The sequence below is a fragment of the Rhagoletis zephyria genome, unplaced genomic scaffold (genome assembly GCF_001687245.7).
Source record: "Rhagoletis zephyria isolate East Lansing unplaced genomic scaffold, Rhagoletis_zephyria_1.1 Rzeph_scaffold_00056, whole genome shotgun sequence".
Classification (NCBI taxonomy): Eukaryota; Metazoa; Arthropoda; class Insecta; order Diptera; family Tephritidae; genus Rhagoletis; species Rhagoletis zephyria.
The window spans coordinates 351,618-376,827 of NW_016157140.1; the positions used below are offsets into that span (position 1 = coordinate 351,618).

A 25,210-nucleotide genomic window follows, 5' to 3' on the forward strand; every position below is an offset into this window, starting at 1 on the left:
AGAAATCCCTTAAATTCTGATGTAAAATATGATGCCAAAAGACTGCAGATCTCCCATTTAGATGACCGGTCATATGACCGGCAGATGTCTCGTAGGATTCCCAGAGAGTTTTGCTTTACATAGAAATTTGTGCTCTTTTATTTTCATTTTGACTCACTTCAGTGTTGGTTCCTTTAATTCAGGTTGGCATTCGGTCTTTTGGAATTTAAATAAGCTCTCAGCAACATATATACATNACCAGGGTAAAAACGGCTAATTTTTTTCTGCGAAACGGCTAACAAATCGGCTGCCGGCTAAATCGAAATTTCTCCGGCTGTTTGCTATCGCAACCGGCTAAATCTAGCCGGAAAACGACTAAAATGGCAACACTGGTTGTCACACAAAGCGGAGGGACCTACAGTTTTACGCCGACTCCGAACGGTGATAGTATTTTTATGAGAAGCTGTTTTTCATGACAGAAATGCACTCGGAGGTTTGCCATTGCCTGCCGAGGGACGACCGCTGTTAAGAAAAAATCTTTTTTCTATATTTTTTGCGATGTTGCTTTGACCAGGGTAAAAACGGCTAATTTTTTTCTGCGAAACGGCTAACAAATCGGCTGCCGGCTAAATCGAAATTTCTCCGGCTGTTTGCTATCGCAACCGGCTAAATCTAGCCGGAAAACGACTAAAATGGCAACACTGGTTGTCACACAAAGCGGAGGGACCTACAGTTTTACGCCGACTCCGAACGGTGATAGTATTTTTATGAGAAGCTGTTTTTCATGACAGAAATGCACTCGGAGGTTTGCCATTGCCTGCCGAGGGACGACCGCTGTTAAGAAAAAATCTTCTTTCTATATTTTTTGCGATGTTGCTTTGACCGGGGTTTGAACCCAGGTGCTGATGAGTGAAAGCGCGCACTGCTTACCACTACAACACAGCGGTTTTATTCTAATTAAACATGTGTGTTATAAAGTTTCAAATCTAATTTATTTTTTAATGCAGCATTATAGACAAATATCTGAAATCCAAAAGAAGATACCTAAATGAGACATCTAACTGCGCTCGGTTGGGTAGAACTAAATGCAAACATCTATGCGCATCACCTTAATATTGTTATAACTTTTGAACGACCTAATATTTAAATCTGAAAATTTCCCAAAAACTATTTCAGATATTTTTCTATAATGGAGCATTAAAAAAGAAATTAGATTTGAAACTTTATAACACACTTTTTTAATTAGAATAAAACCGCCCCATTTATTTTTATAAAAAAGTTCTAAAAACCGGCATTTTGTTTTTAATAAGTATTAAGAAGTTTTTTTTTTTAACTTAAATTCTTTGGTATAGTTTTTAGTTTATTGTGTGAAAATTTCAAATCGATCGATACACAAACGTCTGATATATAGCGTGTTTAAATAATAATTTTGTAAAAATTTCCTATCACAGTATGGTGTTTTAATTCGTTCGAACGAACGGAGTCGACGTGACGCGACGGAGCGTGGCGACTGGTATAGCCCGCTATAAAACGCTTTATAGCTCGGACAAATCAAATAAGTCCCTTTTTATACCTTTCATGAGCATGAAATGGTATTATAACTTTGGTCTGATGTTTGTAAGTACCAGAATAAGAAGAGATAGACCCATTAAAATGTATACTTAAATGATCAGAGTGTCGAGCTGAGTCGATTTAGCCATGTCCGTCTGCCCGTCTGTCTCTCCGTCTGTTTGTATGCAATCTAGTCTCTCAGTTTTCGAGATATCCGGATGAAATGTGGTACGTGGGTGTATTTTTATAATGCATTAATTATTTGTCGGAACCGGAAGAATCGGACCACTATAACATATAGCTCCCATACAACTGATTGTTCAGATATGAGATTTTTCGTTATAACTTCTCCTTTTATGCAGCTAGGAACATGAAATTTTGCAATACTTCCACCCATTATCAGCAGAAAACTTAGCGTGAAAATTACAAAGATCCGGTCACTATAATCTATAACCCATACAACTGATTATTAAGATATACGATTTTACGTTATAACTCCTCCATTTAAGTAGCTAGGAACATGAAATTTTGCAATACTTCCACCCATTATCAGCAGAAAACTTAGCGTGAAAATTACAAAGATCCGGTCACTATAATCTATAACCCATACAACTGATTATTAAGATATACGATTTTACGTTATAACTCCTCCATTTAAGTAGCTAGGAACATGAAATTTGGCAATGGTGTCACTCATTATCAAGGGAATACTTTCAGTGAAAATAGCGAAGATCGGGTCGCTATAACCTATAGCCTCCATACAACTGATTGTTCAGATATGAGATTTTTTGTGATAACTTCTCCATTTATGCTGCTAGGAACATGACATTTCGCAATATTTCCACCCATTATCAAAAAAATACTTACAGTGAAAATGGCGAAGATCGGGTCGATATAACCTATAGCCTCCATACAAGTGATTGTTCAGATTCGAGATTCTTTGCTATAACTTCTCCATATATGCAGCTAGAAACATGAAATTTCGCAATATTTTCACCAATTACCAACAGAAAATTTACAGTAAAATTAACAAAGATCGGGTCACTGTAACCTATTTATATTCTCCATACAACTGATTGTTCAGATATGTGGTTTTACTATAAAACTCCTTTATTTGGACCGGTAAAATAGATAAATTTCGTAAGCTATTCTATAAATAATAACACAAAGTCTACTGAGAAAATTGCCAAAATCTATGCTATATAAGCTTTATCTCTTATACCTCTGATTGTTCGGATACCAGTTATTACGATACCCATTAAATTGTGTTACCGGTTTACATACCGATCACACAGCAGTGAAAATCACTTATATTGGTGCTATATAAGGTATACCTTCCATACCTCTGATTGTTTAGATATGGTTTTTCATATATATATCTCCTCTATCTATGTATTCTGTAAATATATAAATTTTTTCTAATGCAGTAATCTGTTAAAGTAAAATTTTCAGATGTTCATGAAAGGTATGAAGCCTGCGGCATAGCCGAAGACAGCGCTGCTCTTACTTGTTTTATTAATGATTTATATGTAAAAAGACCTGATCTTTCGATTGAGATGACTTAAAACAATATTAAAAATGACCATAATTGAGATAAATTACAAATAAAATTTCGTTGCTAATTTTCACCGTGAAAATGGAAAAATTTTGGAAAACGCATAGCACCATCGGATAGCCCGTACAAAAATCTATATAAATCATGGTTTTTGAATTATTTTTCTTATTTTCTGTCTGCTTTTCAGCTATTCGAAAACAAGCTTGTTTTGCACCGCTCAGCGCGCTTGGGACATTTGACGTGAATCGCCTCATATATAAGATCAATTCAATACTCAGAACAGACTAACTGTCAAAAAGTTGGTTGCAGGTTTGGATTATCAAAGACACGAACCAAATTCGGTAAAAAAGGGTTGCATTTCCATAAACTTCAAATAAAAGGTTTGTTTAAGGAGAGTTTAACGTAATTTTTTGTATGGTAAACTCCGAGTTTAGGAGTAGAGTTTAGCGTTAAACTCCAAAATGGCCCATAAACGTAATATTACTTTAAGATAGTTGATGATCCTATGGAGAATATGTCCAAATCAAGATTTCTCAAATACCTTTCGTTTTGTACCCATCCTGTAATATTTTATTTATTTTGTCAATTTAATTAAGTTATATTTGCAAACAGGTGACAAGCCTCTTCGAAAATATTTTTGCCTGTAAGCCTTCTTAAAACTCTTTAGTTTGACAACCACTTTGCAATATTTCCTTTATTTTATCAATCTAACTGAGTTAAAATTTTCAAATAAGTGGCAACATTCCTGAGAGTATCTCCAATGGTTATCTCTTTTAAACTTCTTAAATTTGATACCCACATTGCAATAGTTCATTTATTTTATCAGTTATTTTGTATCAATTAAAAAAAAATAATGCAAATCAGTTCAGCCGTTCTCGGGTTATGAGGCCTCGTACAAACAAACACAACTTTTTTATTATGAGGCATTCTTTTTCATTTCGGACACCAAATTTAGTGTCACACTTTCGATTCGCTTAAAATTTTTTTTATGGGTTCTATACGCGAGGAAATTTTTGTATTTTTTTTTTCTTCGGAGATATAATCTGTCAAAGTTTGGATTTTTTCGTGATTCTGACTATTCATGTACTTCTTCAAATGGTTTTATCTCGGGTTCTGCCGGGTTCTGCCCATCGTAGAGACTTCATCTTAACGTCACGGGCTTAACATTTCTATATATAGGGTGGTCATGATTGTCCTACGGCTAACTAAGCTATAAACAGTTGAACTTTTTGCAGTTCATTTACATAGTGAAGACCAGTAAATTAGGGATTTAAAGTCATACCATCATAATCCTTGTTTAATTCTCTATAAAAACCATGTTGTTAAAAAATGGGGGTTTTAAAAGAACTATTTTTTATATATTTTTTTGTATAACAATATGTTTCATTTTGTGAGAGTTAACTTTTGTAATTTGTTTTCGGAAACTTAGGATGAAATATATTTAGAAAGGTGTTAAAAATAGTATTTTGCAAAAATATAAATGTTATTGGGAATTCCGATGGGTACTCTCAATCAGTAATAAATATTTGTTCTTTAACCCGGCAACACCTAGAAATGAACGTGGCAATTTTAAGACTAGATTTAAAAAAAACGCAAATTTTATTGTGGATTTCGGCAGAATACTTAGCTATATATACTACAATATGTGTATTACAATGGATATGCGTATTCTTCAAAATTATATTGTTTTTTTAAAGCTACGGTACCTTCTTGGTCCAGTTAACTATTTCTATAACTTAGTTAATTTTATTTTATCACAATAATTTCTGTTGATCTTTCATACAAAGAAAATGGTTTTGCAATTATCTTATATCTGGATACTGTAACTGTACAATGCAATTTCAAAGTGCCCCTAAAATCTATCGCCCTTTTGAAACTATTGTTATTTTTTTTCTTCTAATTCATATTCCTTGTTGGTGGCAAAACAGCATACAATATTCGGCAACGATTCATTCGCCCAGGAGAACAACTCCTTCGGAGTTTGAATAGGATTAGTCGTGCGTTGTAAGCTAGCTCTAGCCGCTAGAGTTCCACCCAACCTTTTTTTACCATGTGATGTTGGGAAGAAATGCCACTCTGCAGTCATACCTAAATCACTGTTATGGTGAGTCAAATTTATACAATTCTTTTTGTTTTTGTATTGTCCGCTTGCCCCGTCCGAAAAAATAGATAATTTTGTTGATGTTGGGTAATTTTGTTTTTAAAAAGTTCACTAAAAATCGCTGAAAAAGGTGAAAAATTAAAATAAAAACAATTAAATTTTTTGCTTGCACTACGTTGTTTTCATCTTTGTGATAAATTGCAAATGGATGCACTGTTGCTTGATCATTGTTCCAATGTATACCTTGCTCAGAATTTTGAATAACAAACGCATAGTCTTCCGAAAAATCACAAACAAAAATGCATTCGTTTGCTGTTAAATTTTGCATCCGATTATTAAAAAATTCTGTCTGTTTCACCACGAGATATGAATGTAATAGCAATTTATTTAATCCGTGTTTTAGCATTGTTAAATATTCATCTACCGTGGATGCTAAAGTCTGTAAAGTAGTCCTGTCAACATTCGTCCATCGCTATTAATGCTATTAATAAAATGATCATCGAAATTTTAGTCTAGTTGTTCCATTACGTTTTCCTCACCAGGACAGTCAGTTCGAAAATGGCATTTAGTAGAAGGCGGATTGCATATCATTCGTTTTAGACAGTCTTGATAATTTTGTAATGGCTGCGGTGTATCGACTGTAATTCTTTTAATATTTGCTCCATCAATTAACAGCTTAACATTTTCATGTATGGGGCAAACACAAACCGAATGCGTAAAAACTACACTTAATAGTTGGTTAAGTGTCGTTGAACGAACAATGTAGTCCTTCAAGATTACTTAAAACTAATCTTTTTTGCATTCGAGTTCTTTTTCCGTCAATTTTCACAGACATAATTCTTTTTCCCGTGCATTATTCGGCTATTCTAATCAGATTGATAAAACTCCGTTACCAAATCAAGCACAGCTTTATCCAGTGATGGATGACTTTTGGGACTCGGCTCCTGTAAAACATCTTTTTCTGAAGCAGTTTTCTTAGCTACGACGATCATATGCTTTGTAGCAGTGGGGAAATGTTGTAAGATCTTGCGAAATTACCATTCGTTGAAGATAGTTAAGATTTTTATCTGCAGTGGTCTATCATTGTATTTATTAATCTGCTCTTTTAAAATCTGCAAAATACTGACGTCATCGTCATGCCTTTCGCTGTCATCTTCGGCATCATAATGTGGAAAATTTCCTTTTTTTATTGCATCAGGAACATCTTTAAATTTTTTCTCCGAGTATTTTTTGGAACAATTTTATTTGCTTTGCTGGGCTAAGCTCCAATACAAGAAAGTCCTCTATTTAAAATCTGAACTGCTGGCACATTTGCTTCTCTATTTTCATCAGACTACTAATTTTATAACTACTTTCTGAGCTACTCGCAGAAAAATCTTCAGAATTGGGCAGCTCCTACCGTAAAATGGATACAATTTTTATAGTCTCACAAAATTCACTATTAATTGCGCAAAGTATTATTTAATTATTTTTAAAACTGCCAGCTGATATACTTAATTATGTATTAGCTGATCTTACATTTAGCGGTATAAAAAATTATTATATACATACATGTACACGTATGTATGTACATACCTACCTCAGATTTTGTTATATTACGACGACAAGTGTCACAAATGCGCATTTTTCTTAAGTCCTCTGTAACTGGTAATTTCAGTGCACTTAGACCCTTTTCAGTAATTTTTAGCAACGACCGTTGTTTAGTCAGCGGATGACGGTTCAATTTGTATGGATTAAAGCATCTATCCAACCGGATAGCCGAATTATTATTGTTCGATACTTAAGGCATTAAATAATATTTCTTATACAACGTGCAATTAAATTTCACTTATATTTTAGTCTTCAATATTTTAAGTATTGTAATTTATAATGAAATCTCCAGCATATGATACGAGGTGAATGGAATTAATAGTTTCATTAAATTATGTCAAACTTCAATGACGTATAGTAGTTTACAGGGATCATAAAATTACAAGCGAATTCAACAAGTACATACATATATCAATTTGAATTACGTAATATAGTTACGGTGACCATCCGTCCTTTATTTTAAAGGACAGTCCTTCATTTGAACCCCCTGTTCTTTATATTTTTTTTTCAAAATAAAGGACGCCTTTTTGTCCTTTATTTCTTAAACTGTCCTTTAAATCGGCTCTGCATTTTTCAGAGGTATTTTTTTAACGGAGAATATAAAAGATAAAAAAGTCCCTTATAAAATATAATGAAAACCTTCCCCAGTTTGTTTCGCACCTCACTTAAGGGTTTCTATTTAATCGGTTATCTTTGTACAATCTATAAAGTACAGGGAAAGTTGTGCCCAGGATGGTGTTGCACGCTGAGTTTCCAGTTCCACTGAAAGAGAACAATAAACCCCCTGCTGCTTAGTGGTTCAAAACTGGCATTTAGTGTTCGTAATTCACTGGAGCCTTCATTTTTCATTTCATTTGATTAATTTATTTTTTTTTATGAAGGCTTCAGTATTTGCAAGAGACCAATTAAGCCTGATTTCTAAATTTTTATTTGATTATATTAAATTTTTTGTGCAAAATGCAGAAAAAGTAACAATTTTGAAGAAAGTGTACTCTCCTGTTCCAGTTAATAAATGTTACATAACAAAAACTAGTTGAAATCAATTGTACGCTTCTTCCAAAAAAAAAAAAAAAAAAAAAATACACAAAAAAAAATTGCAAGGTTATAAAAAATGTTCACCAAACTTAATAGTTTTTTGTTTGCCTTTTAGTAAAAATTGGTTGAAAAATGAAGGTTTCGGTGGATTATGAACATTAAATTCCAAATTTTGAACCACTGTGTGCTGGCTTCGTCGTGCAGTATGAATTACCGTAAACGCATTTTGGTAGCAAGGGATGGCGTAGTCCTTGAAAAGGATTTGGCTTAATTTTTTCGCTACAGCAGGGGAACTTGTACAATTAAATAATACAATTAACTGTAAATATTTGATTTAAATTAAGATATGGGTAAGGTACTTTATTCATACGAGTTGTATGTAAATATATAAATATATATAAATATAGTCCCTCCAAAATAATATAACTCGTCATAAAAATAACTGTTATAAAATTAGTTGTTGTAAACCTTCCATTTTGAATAATACAGATATCGTAGTATACATATTGTAGCATATGAGCCAGAATTCGTGAAATCGATCAGTAAAAATTAAAGTTAAGATATCGGTAAGGTACTTTTATCATACGAGTTGTATGTACGTATTCCCAAATCATTTTGAAAAAAAAATGTCCTTTATTTTACATTGGTTAATATGGTCACCGTAAATATAGTCCCTCCAAAATAATATAACTCGTCATAAAAATAATTGTTATAAAATTAGTTGTTGTAAACCTTCCATTTTGAATAATACAGATATCGTAGTATACATATTGTAGCATATGAGCCAGAATTCGTGAAATCGATCAGTAAAAATTAAAGTTAAGATATCGGTAAGGTACTTTTATCATACGAGTTGTATGTACGTATTCCCAAATCATTTTGAAAAAAAAATGTCCTTTATTTTACATTGGTTAATATGGTCACCGTAAATATAGTCCCTCCAAAATAATATAACTCGTCATAAAAATAATTGTTATAAAATTAGTTGTTGTAAACCTTCCATTTTGAATAATACAGATATCGTAGTATACATATTGTAGCATATGTAGCAAGGTATTTTGCCGAAATCCACAATAAAATTTGCGTTTTTTTAAATCTGGTCCTAAATTTGCCACGCCTGCCGCCTTAAAGAACAAATATTTATTACTGAATGAGAGTACCCATCAGAATTCCCAATAACATTTAGATTTTTGCAAAAAGACTATTTTTAACACCCTTCTAAATATATGTATTTCATCCTAAGTTTCCGAAAACAAATTACAAAAAATTTTAAACTCTCACAAAATGGAACATATTGTTTTACAAAAAATATTTTAAAAATAGTTCTTTTAAAACTCCCATTTTTTAACAACATGGTTTTTATAGAGAATTAAACAAGGATTATGATGGTATGACTTTAAATCCCTAATTTACTGGTCTTCACTATGTAAATGAACTGCAAAAAGTTCAACTGTTTATAGCTTAGTTAGCCGTAGGACAATCATGACCACCCTATATATAGAAATGTTAAGCCCGTGACGTTAAGATGAAGTCTCTACGATGGGCAGAACCCGAGATAAAACCATTTGAAGAAGTACATGAATAGTCAGAATCACGAAAAAATACAAATTTTGACAGATCATATCGTCGCTCGAATAAAGAAACAGTGTAAATGTCACATACACTATTACTCGATAATTGCACCATTGGATAGACAATCCTTTAATCTATTAGATCTCTCTAGATATCTCTGTGGCTCACTAATTTATTTCCGAAAAACGAAATTGTATTTGTATGATTTGTAATGGTTTATAAAAACTTCCAATTCGTTTTTCTCAAAACTATACTTTTCATGTTACACTATTTCATTATGCCAGCGACGATACCTCCGAAGAAAAAAAAATACAAAAATTTGTTAGATTGGCTGCAATTTAGTTTGGCATCCCCGAAGTTTCGCATTAAGGTAGCTATGGAACGATAGAGGGAGTTCTCCTGATTGCAAATATATATACTTTTAGCCGCAGCAGGCTTCTAGTTTTTAAGTTATTTGTTGTTAAAGTTTGTAAATTGAACTAACCTCTCGGCGCTATTTCACACAATAAACACTTTATTTATGTGCACCCTCCTCAAAATAGTTGCATTAAAACCCCGGCCTGAGATTTCCACTTTAATATACAATTCTTAATTAATTAATTAAGTAAAACGCGTTTATAAATGTCTTCACAAACGTTTGCACATTTCACAAACAANTCCTTTACCCCCCCCCCCCCCCCATAGCCACCTTTTTTTGTACGCGGGGGATGCCGAACTAAAATTTTCCCCGAAATCCTTCCGACTTAAAAAATAATGGCTCATATACTCTTTATACATAGATATAGATAGAATATGTCCAATGTGTGCTTTCCATTTTAATCTTTGACCACAACAAAAATTCCACATTTTACATTCGTGAATGAACTTTGAGTTTCTCGATTACTTTTACAATTCCTTTGAGTAATTGAAAAAACTAAAGTACTCCTGCAATTCCAGGAAATGGAATTGAAAAAAATCAATTGCATTTTCAATTCCTTTCAAAGGAATTGGACCAAAAATATTACATTACTAGCACATCATTTATTCCAATTACTTACAATATGAAATTCCTTGTAATGGAATTAAAAAAAAAAAACAATTACATTTGAAATTACTTTAAGGAATTGAGAAAGTAATCTATTCCTTTGCTGTGAACTGAAGGAATTGATTCCTAATTACAATTCCTTGTAATTTGTAATTGGGAGTAATTTAATTCCTAAAGGAATCATTACGACCCAGCTTTGCCTGCAACTATACTTATTTATACTCAGCTTATGTACAATTGGAAGACAATAACTTTTTGATCCAAGTATACTACATATATGGAGGAAAATTAATATTAGATGATAGCGGCGTTATCCTCTTCTATTTAAAACACGTGTAGTATATTTAAGCGAACGAGCGGCAAAACTAATCCAACAGATTACTACTTTTAAACAATTAGGTTAGGTTAGGTTATTCTGGTTGGCTGACCGCCCCACATAGACCAATAGCTCCCTAGTGATGCCAGATAGAGATAGAGATATAGTTAAGTATATTCGAAGTATACATCACTTAGGATGTCAACGCTTTAGTGCAAAGTTCAGCAGTGCTTGAAGCCCAAGCGTTGTCACGTCTTCAATATTATAAAACTCTGGAGCTCTGAGATATATCAATCGTGTTTTTGATACAGCAGGCAATAGCATAGGATGTGTTTTAGCATCTCCATTGTTTCTTGTTTACAGTCTGCACATGACTTTATAAAGAAACAAAAACACCCCTCCCTGTGGTGTGCCCTTTACCACCTGCTTAGTTCGCCTGGCTTCACTCCATTCTGCTCTAATTCGTCTACAGCCTAAAAGGTTCTTTATCCATAGAAGAGTAGCAGGTTCCAGGTTGTTTGCTTGTAGGCTACCTTAAATAAATACGTTGTTAAAGCTCCACCGATGTCTAAGAACATACCTAAGGTGTAAATCTTGTGTTCCAGCTTTTTTTCTATATTCGTTACACAAAATGCGGTCTCTGTCGATCTTCCTTTTGTGTATGCGCGTTGCGCATTGGATAGACTGCCTTGCATTATGCTGCCTCTTATGTGTGTGTCCAAGATTTTCTCGATCGTTTTTAGGAGGAATGAAGTTAAACTGATGGGTCTGTATTCTTTCGAGTATAGAGTGTTGACTTTACCTGCCTTGGGTATGAACGCAACTCTCGAATCTCTCCTCTACACAGGCACATAGTCCAGCCTCAGACATCCCATATATATCGCATTTCGCCATGGGATCGCCACGTGAGTGACCTTCTGTACCATGACCGGAAAATTCCATCAGTTCCAGGCGACTTGAATGGATCAAAACTGTTTATTGCCCATTCAACTTTGCTTTATGTAATAATGTTGTGGGGATGTCATTAACTTTTTTTTTTTCAGATTCCATATCTGTGACATCTACACATTCTAGAAGTGCGACTAGGACCTGCAGCGATTATTCGCAGCTTTCAGTCCATATATCATCGTTTCTGCGTATTAATTTTGGCGTAGACGGTTGCTTCGACAGTAGCTTCCTTAACCTAGCCACTTCGTTTGTATTCTCCAAGCTGCCGCAGAAGTCCTTCCACGATTGCTTCTTGGACCTACGCATTTCTTCCTTATAGCTTTTTAAGAGGTCTTTGTACTCCTCCCAGCAGATCTCATTGTCGGCTGCCTTATACAGCTTGAAGAGCTCACGTTAGAGGTGCAAAACTATCGATGGCACTATCGATAGTATCGATGTTTTTTATTTTTCCCTACTATCGATTGTTTTCTGGTCCTATCGATAGTCCGACAGACATGTGATTCAGTATTTATTTTAGTTTTATTTCTTCTTTTCTTTTCATTTCTCTTAAACATCCAAGTTGAACTAAAATTTGGTTGCTACTTTTTTAAAAGAGTTATGTCAAATTTCGAAAATGACGGAAAACCTTGCATCTTTTAAAATACCGCTAAAAAACTGATACAAATTAATTTATACCAAAACTTTCAATATTTACCACCACTATTTACTATTTATGAAAAGGTAAATAAAAACCATTACTTCTCAGATAAAAAATGGTTTCTTCTTCTAAAATTGTAATTTACTTGATGAATGCCTTATATATGACGGAGGATATCTAAAACCACAAATATAAAATTACAGTATGCCCAATTTTTTTCCATTTCAATTCATTTCAAATTTTCAATAACTTTACTTCTAACTTAACGGTTAAACAATTAAAAAAAGTGTACAGTAGTTTACAAGAATATCCAAACGTTGTGCTGTCCAAGTTACTTGTTCCACCACGGAGGCTTGGATTTTCCTTTAGCGCGCACTAGAAGAAATGCAATTTTGTAAGCTTTGCTGAGAGCTGTAGTGATTAACACCACATTCATTGTTGAGCTCTTTTAGCTCGAATCTTTTCCCCTATACAATCTTCCTATAGAGATCCCAGTTTGTGTTTCTTGGGTTCATCAGGGTCGTTATTTTGGTATTTGGGGAGGTAGCAATATTAAATTCGATGTATTTATTATTTGCTACCTCTAGACTACTTTGAATAATAAAATTGAGTAGAAACTTACCTCTTTCATTGATGTCCGCACTCCCCAAACAGTGTGATGCAAGTTCTTCATAACACATGTAACAAGATGCAAAAAGTAGTGGTTCCTTCTTTGCATTCTTAAGTGTCACTTCGGTTAAATCATCTGTGGAGAGATTAGTGTTAATAGTATAAGGGTTTATACTTTTTTTTTAACCAGTACCGCCGTTTTTATCTTTTTGTCTGCACTCGGGGTATATGTTACGTAATTTTGTGACTTTAGTCCGTCCTGAGACCTTGTTAACCGAGGCTGTCCAGGGCTCTTGTACTAAAGCCAAATCGTAGCCGCCTCCCCATAGGTTGAGCTCGGCTGAAGCGACTTTACTTTTGTAGACGTTTATCTGGAGGACGTTCAGCATTGAGCTCCGTTCTCCATCTCACCCGCTCCACATCACATAGGTTTAGAGTGGCGTAAAAGATCTCGTCTAGTACCTCGATCGATGGTATGCAGCTCCTATCGACGATTTCCAAGGATGCCCCCTCCCACAGGTTTTTAAGCGTTTTAACTGCTTCCTTTATCCATGTCAGCGAGAGGTCGTCCTTGCGTTTGATAATTTTGACTCCGCTAAACCACCCTGCTCCGTCAAATGTTGGTATGGGTGAGTTTGAGTCAGCTTCCATTCTCGAGAAAAGAGTTTTCAGTAGTTCCATTTCAACTACCTTCCACCGCTCTTGTGACATTTGGCCCAGCGGGTTGCTTCGGTCAATAAGTAACACGATCAGGTGTCTCTTGGCAATCTTACTGCCCGACTCCGCTGCAGCGCTCGAGTAGTGATTCGGCCTTTTTGCAGGGAGCGTTGCCTTTTCATCACAGCCTCCTCAAAAGGTTTGCGAACATCGGATCCGAGGAGTTAAATTATTCTCTTGTTGCGAAGTGAGCTCGCCCGCTTTCCATTTCGGACTTAGCTTAGCCCAAGACAGTCGTTCTTTCTCCTCCATCATTAGACTGGACTTTTGGCTGAGTCTCTCATGAACTTTGAGGGTTTCCTTGTATCACGCCTTCGCTTCATCCCCTCTTTACTGGGCTTGACCCTAGGCCTTTTCGTTGCTTCCGAAGAAGCACCCTGGGGTTTTGCCGGAGAACGTAGGAGGGCGTCTTCATCCACCGTGTCAACGCTGAAGACGCTTTCGAGGTCCGAGTCTTGAGGTACTACGGCACCTCTCCACCGACGTTTGGGCTGATATCCCAGCCCATTTTTTACCTTCCTGCAACTCCGTGTTGAGTCTATTTTTTCGGGCAGCTCAACCCATAGCGTTTTATACCTACCGCCGGTACCCCAGTATCAATGGCTGTTATATACCCCAGCCCGCACCCTGCATGGGTAGCGTAGACATAGCAGCCCACATGCAGGGAAGAAACAAGACTATATACCGGCCTTAGCTAGATAGCGCCTGCCTGCATCGCCGCTTTCGGGTGCAATAGCCCGAGAGGTCGGCGGTGTGGGCAGCCGCGGGGAGGATATAGCTACGAGGATTTTTACCAACCCAACAATTAATACCGAGGATGGCATCATTTTTATGTTTATCGCTCCAAGTTTTAAAGTGATGCGAAAAATATTTATCACTCAAATTTTTAAAACACAAAACTTAAAACAAAAAACCCGCATAACCTGTTACGCCAGACTTTAAATTCAGAAACTGACAAAAGAGATAAGGCCGAATCTACATCGATGGCAAACAACCAAGTAAGCAAGAAGCACAAAAAGTATTCCAACGTCTCATCCTCTTGAAGACCGGATGGGCAAATGGAGTTGTCATATACATCTATCAATCAGGTGTTTGTGCCACGTGAAGTCACCAGTCAGCAGTCCAAAAGTCGTCTGCAATCCCGTCTGTTCAATGACAGCAAAAAACTAGATAGCCCGTCAGAAATTAAAGGCAACATGAGTTATTCACATCTGCATCCACTCGATGCCTCCCTGTCATTGCTGACCGAAGTATTCACCCAGTTTCTAATGGTGGTTTCGATGGCCGAAGTGGGAAGTGCTATAACTGACTGCGGATCGAGGAATGAATGGTCTAAGCCAACTGAGGCCAAATGGTCAGATCACAGCGCACGGCAGTGCGCGCGAGTAACGAAAGCAGCCGCAGTAGCATGCTGAAATGACTCGTTTATATATACACGAAGATTTAGAAGTTTTTATCCAGACATCCAATCGACCTAATTGAGGTATCGTGGAAAGGTCTTGCAGAGTGTGTCCAGAAAATATATTCCAGCTTCATAAACGATTAACCGGATTCGTAAAAATTAGGCTAAAGTGTTGCGAAACAAAAAACGTTTTTTTACTTTTTCCGGTTTAAGGGGGTAAGTGGGTGTACCCAACATATTTAGTGTTATTCTGTAGGTCAATACCTTTCCAACGATACCTTATATATTGGGTTCAGGCTACTAGTAGAAAGATATAGACGTAAATTGGTTTTGGTTCGTGTCTCCAATACGAGATGCCTTGCGACGTGTGTAGCGTCTGTTCGTACCTTCATTTAATTTTTTTTCAAACTTTCAGGACTTAAAGTATAAAAAAAAACTAAGAAGGTTTTGTTCCAGTATGCCTTGATTCGTATGCCTTTGTGGACGTAGCTGCTGCCTGAAATTCGAAAAAAGGCAATTTTTTAAACTACCATTGAGGCCGCACTAGTCAGTCCATGACATTAATGTGGATATCAGTAGGAGGGTCTTCAAACAAGCTGTCCAACGATATCTTTTGTGTTTATAAAATATAAGTATGTCATAACGTTATCGCCTGAAAACTTAAAATCGGGCTGCTGAAAATATACATTTCGGGCATTTTCTCAAAAATTTGTTACTCGATTTTATTCGAAGTTTCCACAAATTTTGTCCAAAATCTTAGGTTTTATCTGGTATATAGCTTATATCCGGTAAAACTGTTGTTGTGGAGATATCGCTATTCAAATTGAAAAAAAATGTCGCTCCCAAAAGGGTAAAATGGATAAAAATTAACATATCCGTCTAATTTGGTTACTTAAAGATATAAAAATAATATACCTAGTTCCCCGAAAAAGTGCCCATTCCTCGACTGCCACTTAAACCGAAATTCCCTGCAACACAGAAACATATGTTGTCAATAGATTTTGGAAAAGTGGGCGTGGCACCGCCCATACAAACTGAAATTCTTATATCGCTTATCTCTGGAACCGCTTATGCTTACGTCCTGAAATTGGACCCAGCAACATATGTTGTCAATACCGTACTTACGGCGAAAAGTGGTAGATTTTGGAAAAGTAGGCGTGGCACCGCCCATACAAACTGAAATTCCCATATCGCTTATCTCTGGAACCGCTTATGCTAATATCCTGAAATTGGACACAGCAACTTATGTTTTCAATACCGTACTTACGGCGAAAAGTGGTAGATTTTGAAAAAGGGGGCGTGGCACCGGCCATACAAACTGAAATTCTCATATCGCTTATCTCTGCAACTGCTTATGCTAACGTCCTGAAATTGGACACAGCAACATACGTTGTCAACACCGTACTTACGGCGAAGAGTGGTAGATTTTGGAAAAGTAGGCGTGGCACCGCCCATACAAACTGAAATTCCCATATCGCTTATCTCTGGAACTGCTTATGCTAACGTCCTGAAATTGGACACAGCAACATACGTTGTCAACACCGTACTTGCAGCGAAAAGTGGTAGGTTTTGGAAAGGGGGGCGTGGCACCGCCCATGCAAACTGAAATTCTCATATCACTTATCTCTGGAACCACTTATGCTAAAATCCTGAAATTGGACACAGCAACGTATGACTATGTTCAAACTGGCACCTAATTGGCAATTAAGAACCTTTTCACCAATTTAGACCTTAATTGTTACCCAATTTATCGTACACAAATTTAAATTATTAATTGCTAATTAATAATTAATTGGCAACCAATTTGTGTCAGATTCTCTATGCAACCCTGCTAGGTATGTTTAATTTTGACTTGGGGGTATGTGTATTGAACAAAAAGCAATCAGCTGTTTGTTTCGGGTTCTGTTTACAGCTGATATTCCATTAGGAATGGAAAATTTAATTATAAAATGTTTCCTTATTTACGGAAAACTTTACCTAAAAGTAGATAGATGTATCTAAAAAGTGAATATGTATTTATATATAAAGAAAAATAGTAGGATAACAATATCGATGCCATATCACCTTCGGTACTCACATTGAACTAATTTTTGGCTATGAAAAGAATCTCCTCGAGCAGTGCGAGACAAAACTATGTTGTAGAAAAGGTTAGTCACTTTCCTTCCAGTTATTAGACTTGACGTTTTAGAAGAAATATTTTCCATCTATCTGGCAAAATCAACTACAGTTGCGTAACTTTGACCACCCTTCTGTATCATTTGTATGCCTCTTCACAAAGGAGGGAAGCTATTAGACCAGTTGCCCGCGCCAGATAATGCATTGAAATGTCAGTAAAAATAAGAACTGATTTCCTAAGAAACTACTTGGCTACGTTCCAAATGTACCTAAAATTGTTTGTTTTTGCAGAATGTACTTTCAAACTAAATAAAGGTACGATTGTAACAACTTTCCATCACTGTATGTAATCCAGCAGCTGATTTCGTATCGCTAATTGGGCAGCTGACGTGTGTGTGAACACCAAAGTCAATGCTGCAATTTAAAGCTTAATTACCCCAGCTAATTGGCCTGTTTGAACATAGTCTATGATGTCAATACCGTACTTACGGCGAAAAGTGGTAGATTTTGGAAAAGGGGCGTGGCCCTGCCCATACACACTGAAATTCTCATATTGTTTATCTCAGGAGCCACTTATTATGTGGTAATAGAGTTTTATGCACCTACATTTACACACAGATAAAAACGCAAGAATCATTCACCCTTTTCTGCCAGATTTTAAAATCGCATTGAATGATTGTTGTTTTGTGCAAAAGTTTTTAGAAGGATCAATGTGTTTGTCTTCCGATAGGTGACGCAGGGATTGTGAGCTACCCTAAAAAAATCATATTTATGATCAGATTTATTTCACTTTTAGAACACATATTAGTAACATAAAATTTGGTGTAACTTGGTAGCCCAGTTGTGCGATGAAAAAATATTGGGCTTTGACCCAGTCTTGACAAAAACCTGTGTGAAATCGCCGTTAGAGAAGGAAATATTTTCTTTTGTTGTAAACCTTCAAGATACTTTTCAACCGTTAATGATCCTGATGAAAAAAAGAAAGAGTTTATGTAGATGTGGGCAATTTCGTATTTAACCTCCAAGCGGCTCTCAGACAAATATAATCGAAAAATGTATTTACAGTCTGAATTGGTATATGTTTGACATATTAGTCAGTGATGAACATTTCATCTATACATACAAATAGATGTGGGCAGTTTAGTATTTAACCTCCAAGAGGCTCTCAGACAAGTCTAATCGAAAAACTTATGTACAGTCTGAATTGGTATATGGTTGACATATTAAATAGTCAGTGATGAACATCTCATCTATACATACAAATACTTATGCATATTTTTTATAAATGAAAATCGAGGTTCCTTTTTCGGCCAAATTTCGTATAGTATACATAAATGAAGATACTGGAATCATTACACTGTACAGCACTCGGCTGGGTATTGGACCAAACCAATTTTTTTAATACATTGAGTCATAGGTAAAAAAGTAATTTCTCCGTTTTTCGAAGTTAGCCTCCAAAATCAAGATATGGGCCTTCGAAGTTCCAAATAGGACCTAAAAAACTAAAAATATAGACGTAGTCTGCCTAATACTCTTATTTAAATGGTTATAACCTTATTTTGTGCAAACTTATATTACAGGTGCTATAAGGTCGGGTCTTCGAAAAATTAACAACCTTATATTTCAAACAATTTTGAACTGATATTTTAAGAATTGGTATCGCTGTAAACGTGATTAAACCTGCTTTCTTCTGATATGCTTATTTGTATACTTCGTATGTAAAAATTTGAGAAAAAACATTTAAAAGGAAAAAATACCTTTTTTACGAAAAAAAAATTTTAAACAAAAAAAAAAATTACTAACCGCTTTTTAAAAAATGCGTATCGTTGTAAACGCAATCAAACCTCCTTTCTTCTGATATGCGTATTTGTATACTTCGTATATAAAATTTTTAAAAAAACAACACTTAAAAGGAAAACATACCTTTTTTTATAAAATAAATATTTTATTTATTTTTTTTATTTAGCTCAATAAAAATTGTTGAATATAAATATTTTAAACAAAAAAATTACAAACCGATTTTTAAAAAATTGGTATCGTTGTAAAGTTACCANTCAAACCTCCTTTCTTCTGATATGCGTATTTGTATACTTCGTATATAAAATTTTTAAAAAAACAACACTTAAAAGGAAAACATACCTTTTTTTATAAAATAAATATTTTATTTATTTTTTTTATTTAGCTCAATAAAAATTGTTGAATATAAATATTTTAAACAAATAAATTACAAACCGATTTTTAAAAAATTGGTATCGTTGTAAAGTTACCAGAAAACTAATACTTCCTTAAACCCAAAAATTTCTATTTACAAAAAAAAAATAATTAAAAACATTTTTTCCCTAGCTACGCCCTTGTATACAAAACAATTAAAGTACTTAAACCGTGCATCATAGGTTCAGTTTTTTCTTTTAGAGCGTACATATACATGGTTCCATAACAATGATTCCAATATCTTCATTTACGTATATTGTAACTATCAATATCTTATTAAGAGAAGTGTAATTTTTTTTTATGTAAAACTAATAAAGTTAGAAGAACGAAATTCGAGGATGTGGTAGTTAACGTATAAGTGCTTGACATATATTTTTTTCAAAAATAAATATTGGAAATTTCCAAGGATATTCAAGGATAAAATTTTAAAAGGACATTTTCATTACTTAATCGTTCTGGTGCACCCAAAAATTAATTTTTTTTCTATTCTATTCTACAATGCACCGAATCTTTTGAATAATTTTTTTATTCAATCATATTCTAGGAATTTCAAAGTCCTTTAAAAAATACTGACGTCAGAGAGAAAAACTAAAAACGCAGTTTTACTATATTTGACCCCCAGTTTTGTGAATATATTGATTTTTTCGTGTGTAAAATTGACTGTCGCACGGTGTAATACTATATGTATTTAAATCTCAATTAGTTATTTGTTGTTAAATTAATGCGCTGTTATTTGGTTGTTATATTGTTAATAAAGGAAAAGGACGCTTAAAAATGAGCTGATTTGTATCGCTTTGTGCTGATTTTTGATCCCAACTGTACTGATTATGTCACTAAAATATCTCGCTACCCTACTTTTGAGTCAGGGTCATCGCAGCTGCGACAGAACCTGTTGAAGAGCAATCCAATCCTATCGGCATTTACCCCAATGGGCCAGTGCCCTGTGCACACTGCAGGAAGTTTTTAGGTATCTTCTTTGTTCATTCCTAAAAAAGCTTTGGTTTTAAGTGGGTTGCGGAACACTCAGAACTGCCGGGTAATCCTGTACTCTTCCACCTCTGTGTGGCCTTCAAGTGATAAATTTTGGTAATTTTTACAATTATAGGAAATTTGTTTTTCAAGAGATTTCGCACTAAATTTAAATGGTTGTTAATCAAACAAAAGCAAAAATATGCAAAAACCATATGCATTTATTGTAAAATATATTAAAATATGCGCAATAAATATGCAAATAAAGTATTTTTTGCAAATGCCATTTTAAAGGAAATTTCATTGTTCTTAAAGATAACTTAACCATTTACATTTGAAGAGTCCGATAAAAGCATGTATTTGCATGATATTCCGAGGCCGATACATAAATATTTATGTATATACATACATTGTATATATGTATGCATGTATCTACCCTGCAGCAAAATTTAGGGACAGTCTGGCAAAGCGCTAGTTCCGCCCCACAAATTTCAAAACTGTCTCTGAACTACTGCAAAAGGGATGCAGAGCTGGACGGTTGAAACTCATATGTTGCTAGTTGCGCTGTCATCAATGTTACTCATCCTGGTCATGTGAAAGCTGACAAGAGATGCTATACTATATTTTTTCGATTTTTTAGTCCCTAAAACTAATAGCAAACTGTTTTCGTTTATTTAATATGTAGTTCTCTACATAGTTTATGCGGCAACTGCTAAAATATTTCCAAAAAAGTCGTTACTGGTATCATTAAAGTATTGATTTCGATGAAATTTAGTTTGTAGTCTTTATTTTATTAGAAAAACCTAAATATAAAATATGGAGAAGATTGGATTACTATAACGTTCAAAACTCACAAAAAATGTGGGCCCAGTCATTAAATGTGATAGAATTTTGGGTAACTTTTGTTTCCTGCTTTCCACTCTCAGAAAACAAAGGTTATACAATAAAATGACTTAGGTGTCAATACTCGCTTTTTCCCAATATCTGGTGGGATTTTTTCATTGTTTGAAAAATTCTTTTCGCTAAATTATGCAAAAAGAAGCTGAAAATCAAAAATTAAGAAAATCAAAAATTACATATATTTGCAAAGTCGCGCGCAAAGATCAAATTATATATTCGAAAACTACATAAAATTCTCTAAAATATTACTCTAATTTCAAGACCTGACGGACCGGTAACACACACACTTTTTTTACTAATAATCTTTATAATCTACATTTCAAAGTAAATTTTTTGGTAAGGAAATAGGAAAATACCAAATAAATGATAAATACCTTCACCTGAATATTCCACGACATTTAGATAATTAATTACAATTGAAAAAGAAACACTTTCTGTAATGGGTTCAGCGCCAAATGCAACTAAACTGATTAGTCGGTATCGCGCCCATTCCCGTATTTTTTTGGAAATGTATCGTTCGTGAAGAAGGGGGGTGAGTAAATAATGTAAAATTTGGTACTTATGACTTTTACTATTCCCTCTCTAAGTCAAACCGGTTTTTTTTACCAACTGTCACCATGACTTTTTTCTACCTGCCTCCATATATTCGAAACACTGTGCGCCATTTCCTTTTTAAATATTCACAATATATTTAGAGTTAAAATTTGTTTGTTATTATTTTATAAAACAAATCATGATGCTTGAAACAAAATCATATAAACCGTGTTTCAAAACTTTATATAAAACAAAGTTAAATTTAACGATTTTTCATCAAAATTTTTTACCTTGTAATCAGATTTAAAAAAAAATAAACATTTTTAAATAAAATATAAAAAATAAAGATTTTTTTTATTATAACTATTTCGAGTATTCAAATTTTAGTGTAGTAAAGTGTAATCTTGCATCTTAAACGAAAATATTTAAATTGGAGAATATCTTCAAGAGCGTGCGTAAAAAGTGTTACATTAAATCAGCGCGATTAATTATACTAAAATTTAATGGCTTATAGAGCTGCATACTTATAAACTCTGATTTAAAATATTGAAGTTTTTATAATAGTTTCTAGAATTCTACTAAATTACCAACACAGTTAGAAACGTGAATTTATTTGTTTATGTTATAATACTTATGAGCCATCCTTAAATAAAAAATTTACGAAAAATATTTAGCATGAAAATCATTGTGAATATTTAAAATTCTATATGTTCTTATTAGATGCAGGGGAGTCTATGTATTACATTTCAATACACTTAATACAATTTAACGCTGAGCTATCACAAATAAGCATTCAATATATCACCGTTTTTCTCATTTTTTTACACGATTTAGTTTAGATTTTTAATTATAAGTATCCCAGAAATACCCATTATACGTAACAAATATAAATTATTTTTACGAATAACAAAAAGAAAAAAAGGAATAATTGACAATTTATGTTCCTAATTTTAAAGCACAGTTTGCCTCAAAAAGTAAATTAGTGCAAATCAAATAGCTCTTTAAACATAAAATGAAGTATATATTTTTTATTTACAAAATTGTATGCGTGCTTATTTAAAGAAAAGGCTCTGTACTATACTTCTAAGAACCAGCTCAAAACTAACCAAATTATTTCTAGTTCGGAGGTAACTCTTTTTGAACTATCTAGGAACTGTTGTTATATGAACTGTCTCAGAGCCATCTAAGCCAGAGTCAGCTCAGAACAAGTTCAAAAGTTCTGCAGAGGGCGACAATTGTCACTTCGTAGGACATCGCCATGTTAAAAAAGACAGTTGAAAGCATTGAGTTGAGATAGATGAAGAACCAGTACCGACCCTTTTCAGGCTAGCTCAGCTCAAGTTCTGAACCAGTTTGATTTGCTGCAGGGTAAATATACCAAAACACTAACACAATTAAAGAGACTTATTGCTTGCATAAGATACATATTTTTACATCAGTTACTGCAGTGAAATATCAAATTTACCTTTGCCATTTTCAAACACTCATCGTAAGAAGCTTACTAGTCATCTGCAAGTACTTACCTAAATGTAAAATTGCCACAGTATTCATCAAGTTGAATGACATCGGGATTTATAGTAATCTCTTCATGGAATATGCCAATTTCCTTTATGATCGACTCCGACATGTAATCTTCACCAGCAAAGTAGTCGCTCTCCTCTGTTTCAGTCTCATTCTCATCATCGTTCACAACGAATACGGTCCGATACAAACTGCTGTGGTAAGGAGATGAAATTGGAATTAAATTATGATACATGGTCAAAATTAGGGATGTGCAGGATAGAGATTTTGCCGGATAACCCGATTCCGGATACCATGTAAAAAATATGGGCCGGATTCGGTATCGGATCGGATATTCGGTGGACTGTTGTGTTCCTTATCTCCCAGAAATAGTCAGAAATAGTGCGAAGTAGTCAGATTTAATCCAAAAAGCGTTTCTTAACTCGAAAATGCAACAGAAATAAGAGAGCAACACTCAGTGAGAGTGACTCTCTTCAGTCCGAAGTGGTCAGATTTACAGGCTAACCTAATATTCGCGGCTTGCGTTTTGGTACGCATGCCGTCGAATTTGTTTTTTTGCGTCACCCGAAATTGACTTGCATGCGTTTGCATTTGATTTCATTGAGCGAAACGTCAAATCAAAATGTCACGCAGAACAAAAATTGGAAATTGAGTTAGCTTCATACGCACGCCGTTCAATTTCGGTTGATCTCATACAAGTTGCATGTGCATGAGAAATTTTTGACAATAAATTGGCGGCGTGCGTGAATATTAGGTTAGCCTGTTAGTCAGAAGAATTTCTGCTTGAAAAGTGTAAAACTCAACTGAATTTAAATTAATAGAAATTAAAAAAAAAGTGAGAATAATCTAAAAATTTAAAGAAAAGTGAATTGAAAATGGAAGGAGGCAAAAAATTAATGATATAGTAAGAGTTTATTGTGCTCGTGCTTGTGTGAATGTATTTTGTGCATACATTTCTATTGTTATTTGACTTTAGTTTTGTTGTTGCCATTCTTTGGACTAAAAATTTGTTATTTTGGGTGCCTTTACTTTTTCCTGTTATTCTCTTTTAGTGAGCGCATTTTGCTCACGCTCTTGCATTTTGACACTTTTCAGATTTTAGTCAGAAAAGATAACGAATGGACCTATTATCTACTTTTTCGAGATGAACCAATGCGTAAATAGGAATACAAAATTTATCCTCGAAATGTAAGTTATAAAATAATCCTGTATTTAAAAGATAACTTCACCATCTGCAACCCTGATTTATCGATTATTTTTGTAAATAGAGGAGAAACGTCAAGGACAAAGAATAAACAACAATGAACGCCGCTAAGCAGAAACGCGTGGTCGATGTATTTTACAACGCTTTTATCAACTTGCAATGTTGTGCGTCCAGAAGCTTTCAATGTTGTGGATCCAGAAACTTTCAATGTTGTGTGTCCGACACCAAAGCAAAGCTTTGAAAAGTTCCTATAAAAAAGCATAGTGCATAGGGCGACAACTGTAGTGAATAGGGCGAGGTAGATGACATCTAGATGTCGCCCTATGTACTACGTTTGCTACAGCGGAAATAGACGACACGCCATTTCTTTAAATAAAATTAATTGGTGCTCGTTTGTATGTACATACATATGTAAATGCATGTGTGTGCACCTTTCTATTAATATCGTTGAATTATTTTAATATCTATTGCAAAATTTTATTCAGACAGGACTAAAAAGTAGAAAATAAATAATATAAAAAAAACTTTTTAATATACAACGCTTTTATAAATGGACTAAAAAGTAGAAAATAATATTTCTCAGTCCCATAGAATTGGTTTTGATAACTTTTGATTTTGAAATTTTAGCAAAAGTCATTATAAACAATCTATGAAATTGAAAATGAAAAGCGTGGGGCGCATGTAATACACTTGAATTGATATGAAAAGTAATATATGTAT

General features: G+C 34.4%; 1 protein-coding gene across 1 annotated transcript in view; it reads right to left on the reverse strand.

Annotated features, from left to right (window-relative positions):
* Lgr1 (Leucine-rich repeat-containing G protein-coupled receptor 1) overlaps positions 1–25,210 on the reverse strand; it is a 423,583-nt gene that overhangs the window by 182,556 nt on the left and 215,817 nt on the right. The window contains exon 7 of the mRNA XM_017624060.1: positions 23,289–23,480. Coding sequence (XP_017479549.1) covers positions 23,289–23,480 — 192 coding nt within the window. The remainder of the gene's footprint in view (positions 1–23,288; positions 23,481–25,210) is intronic.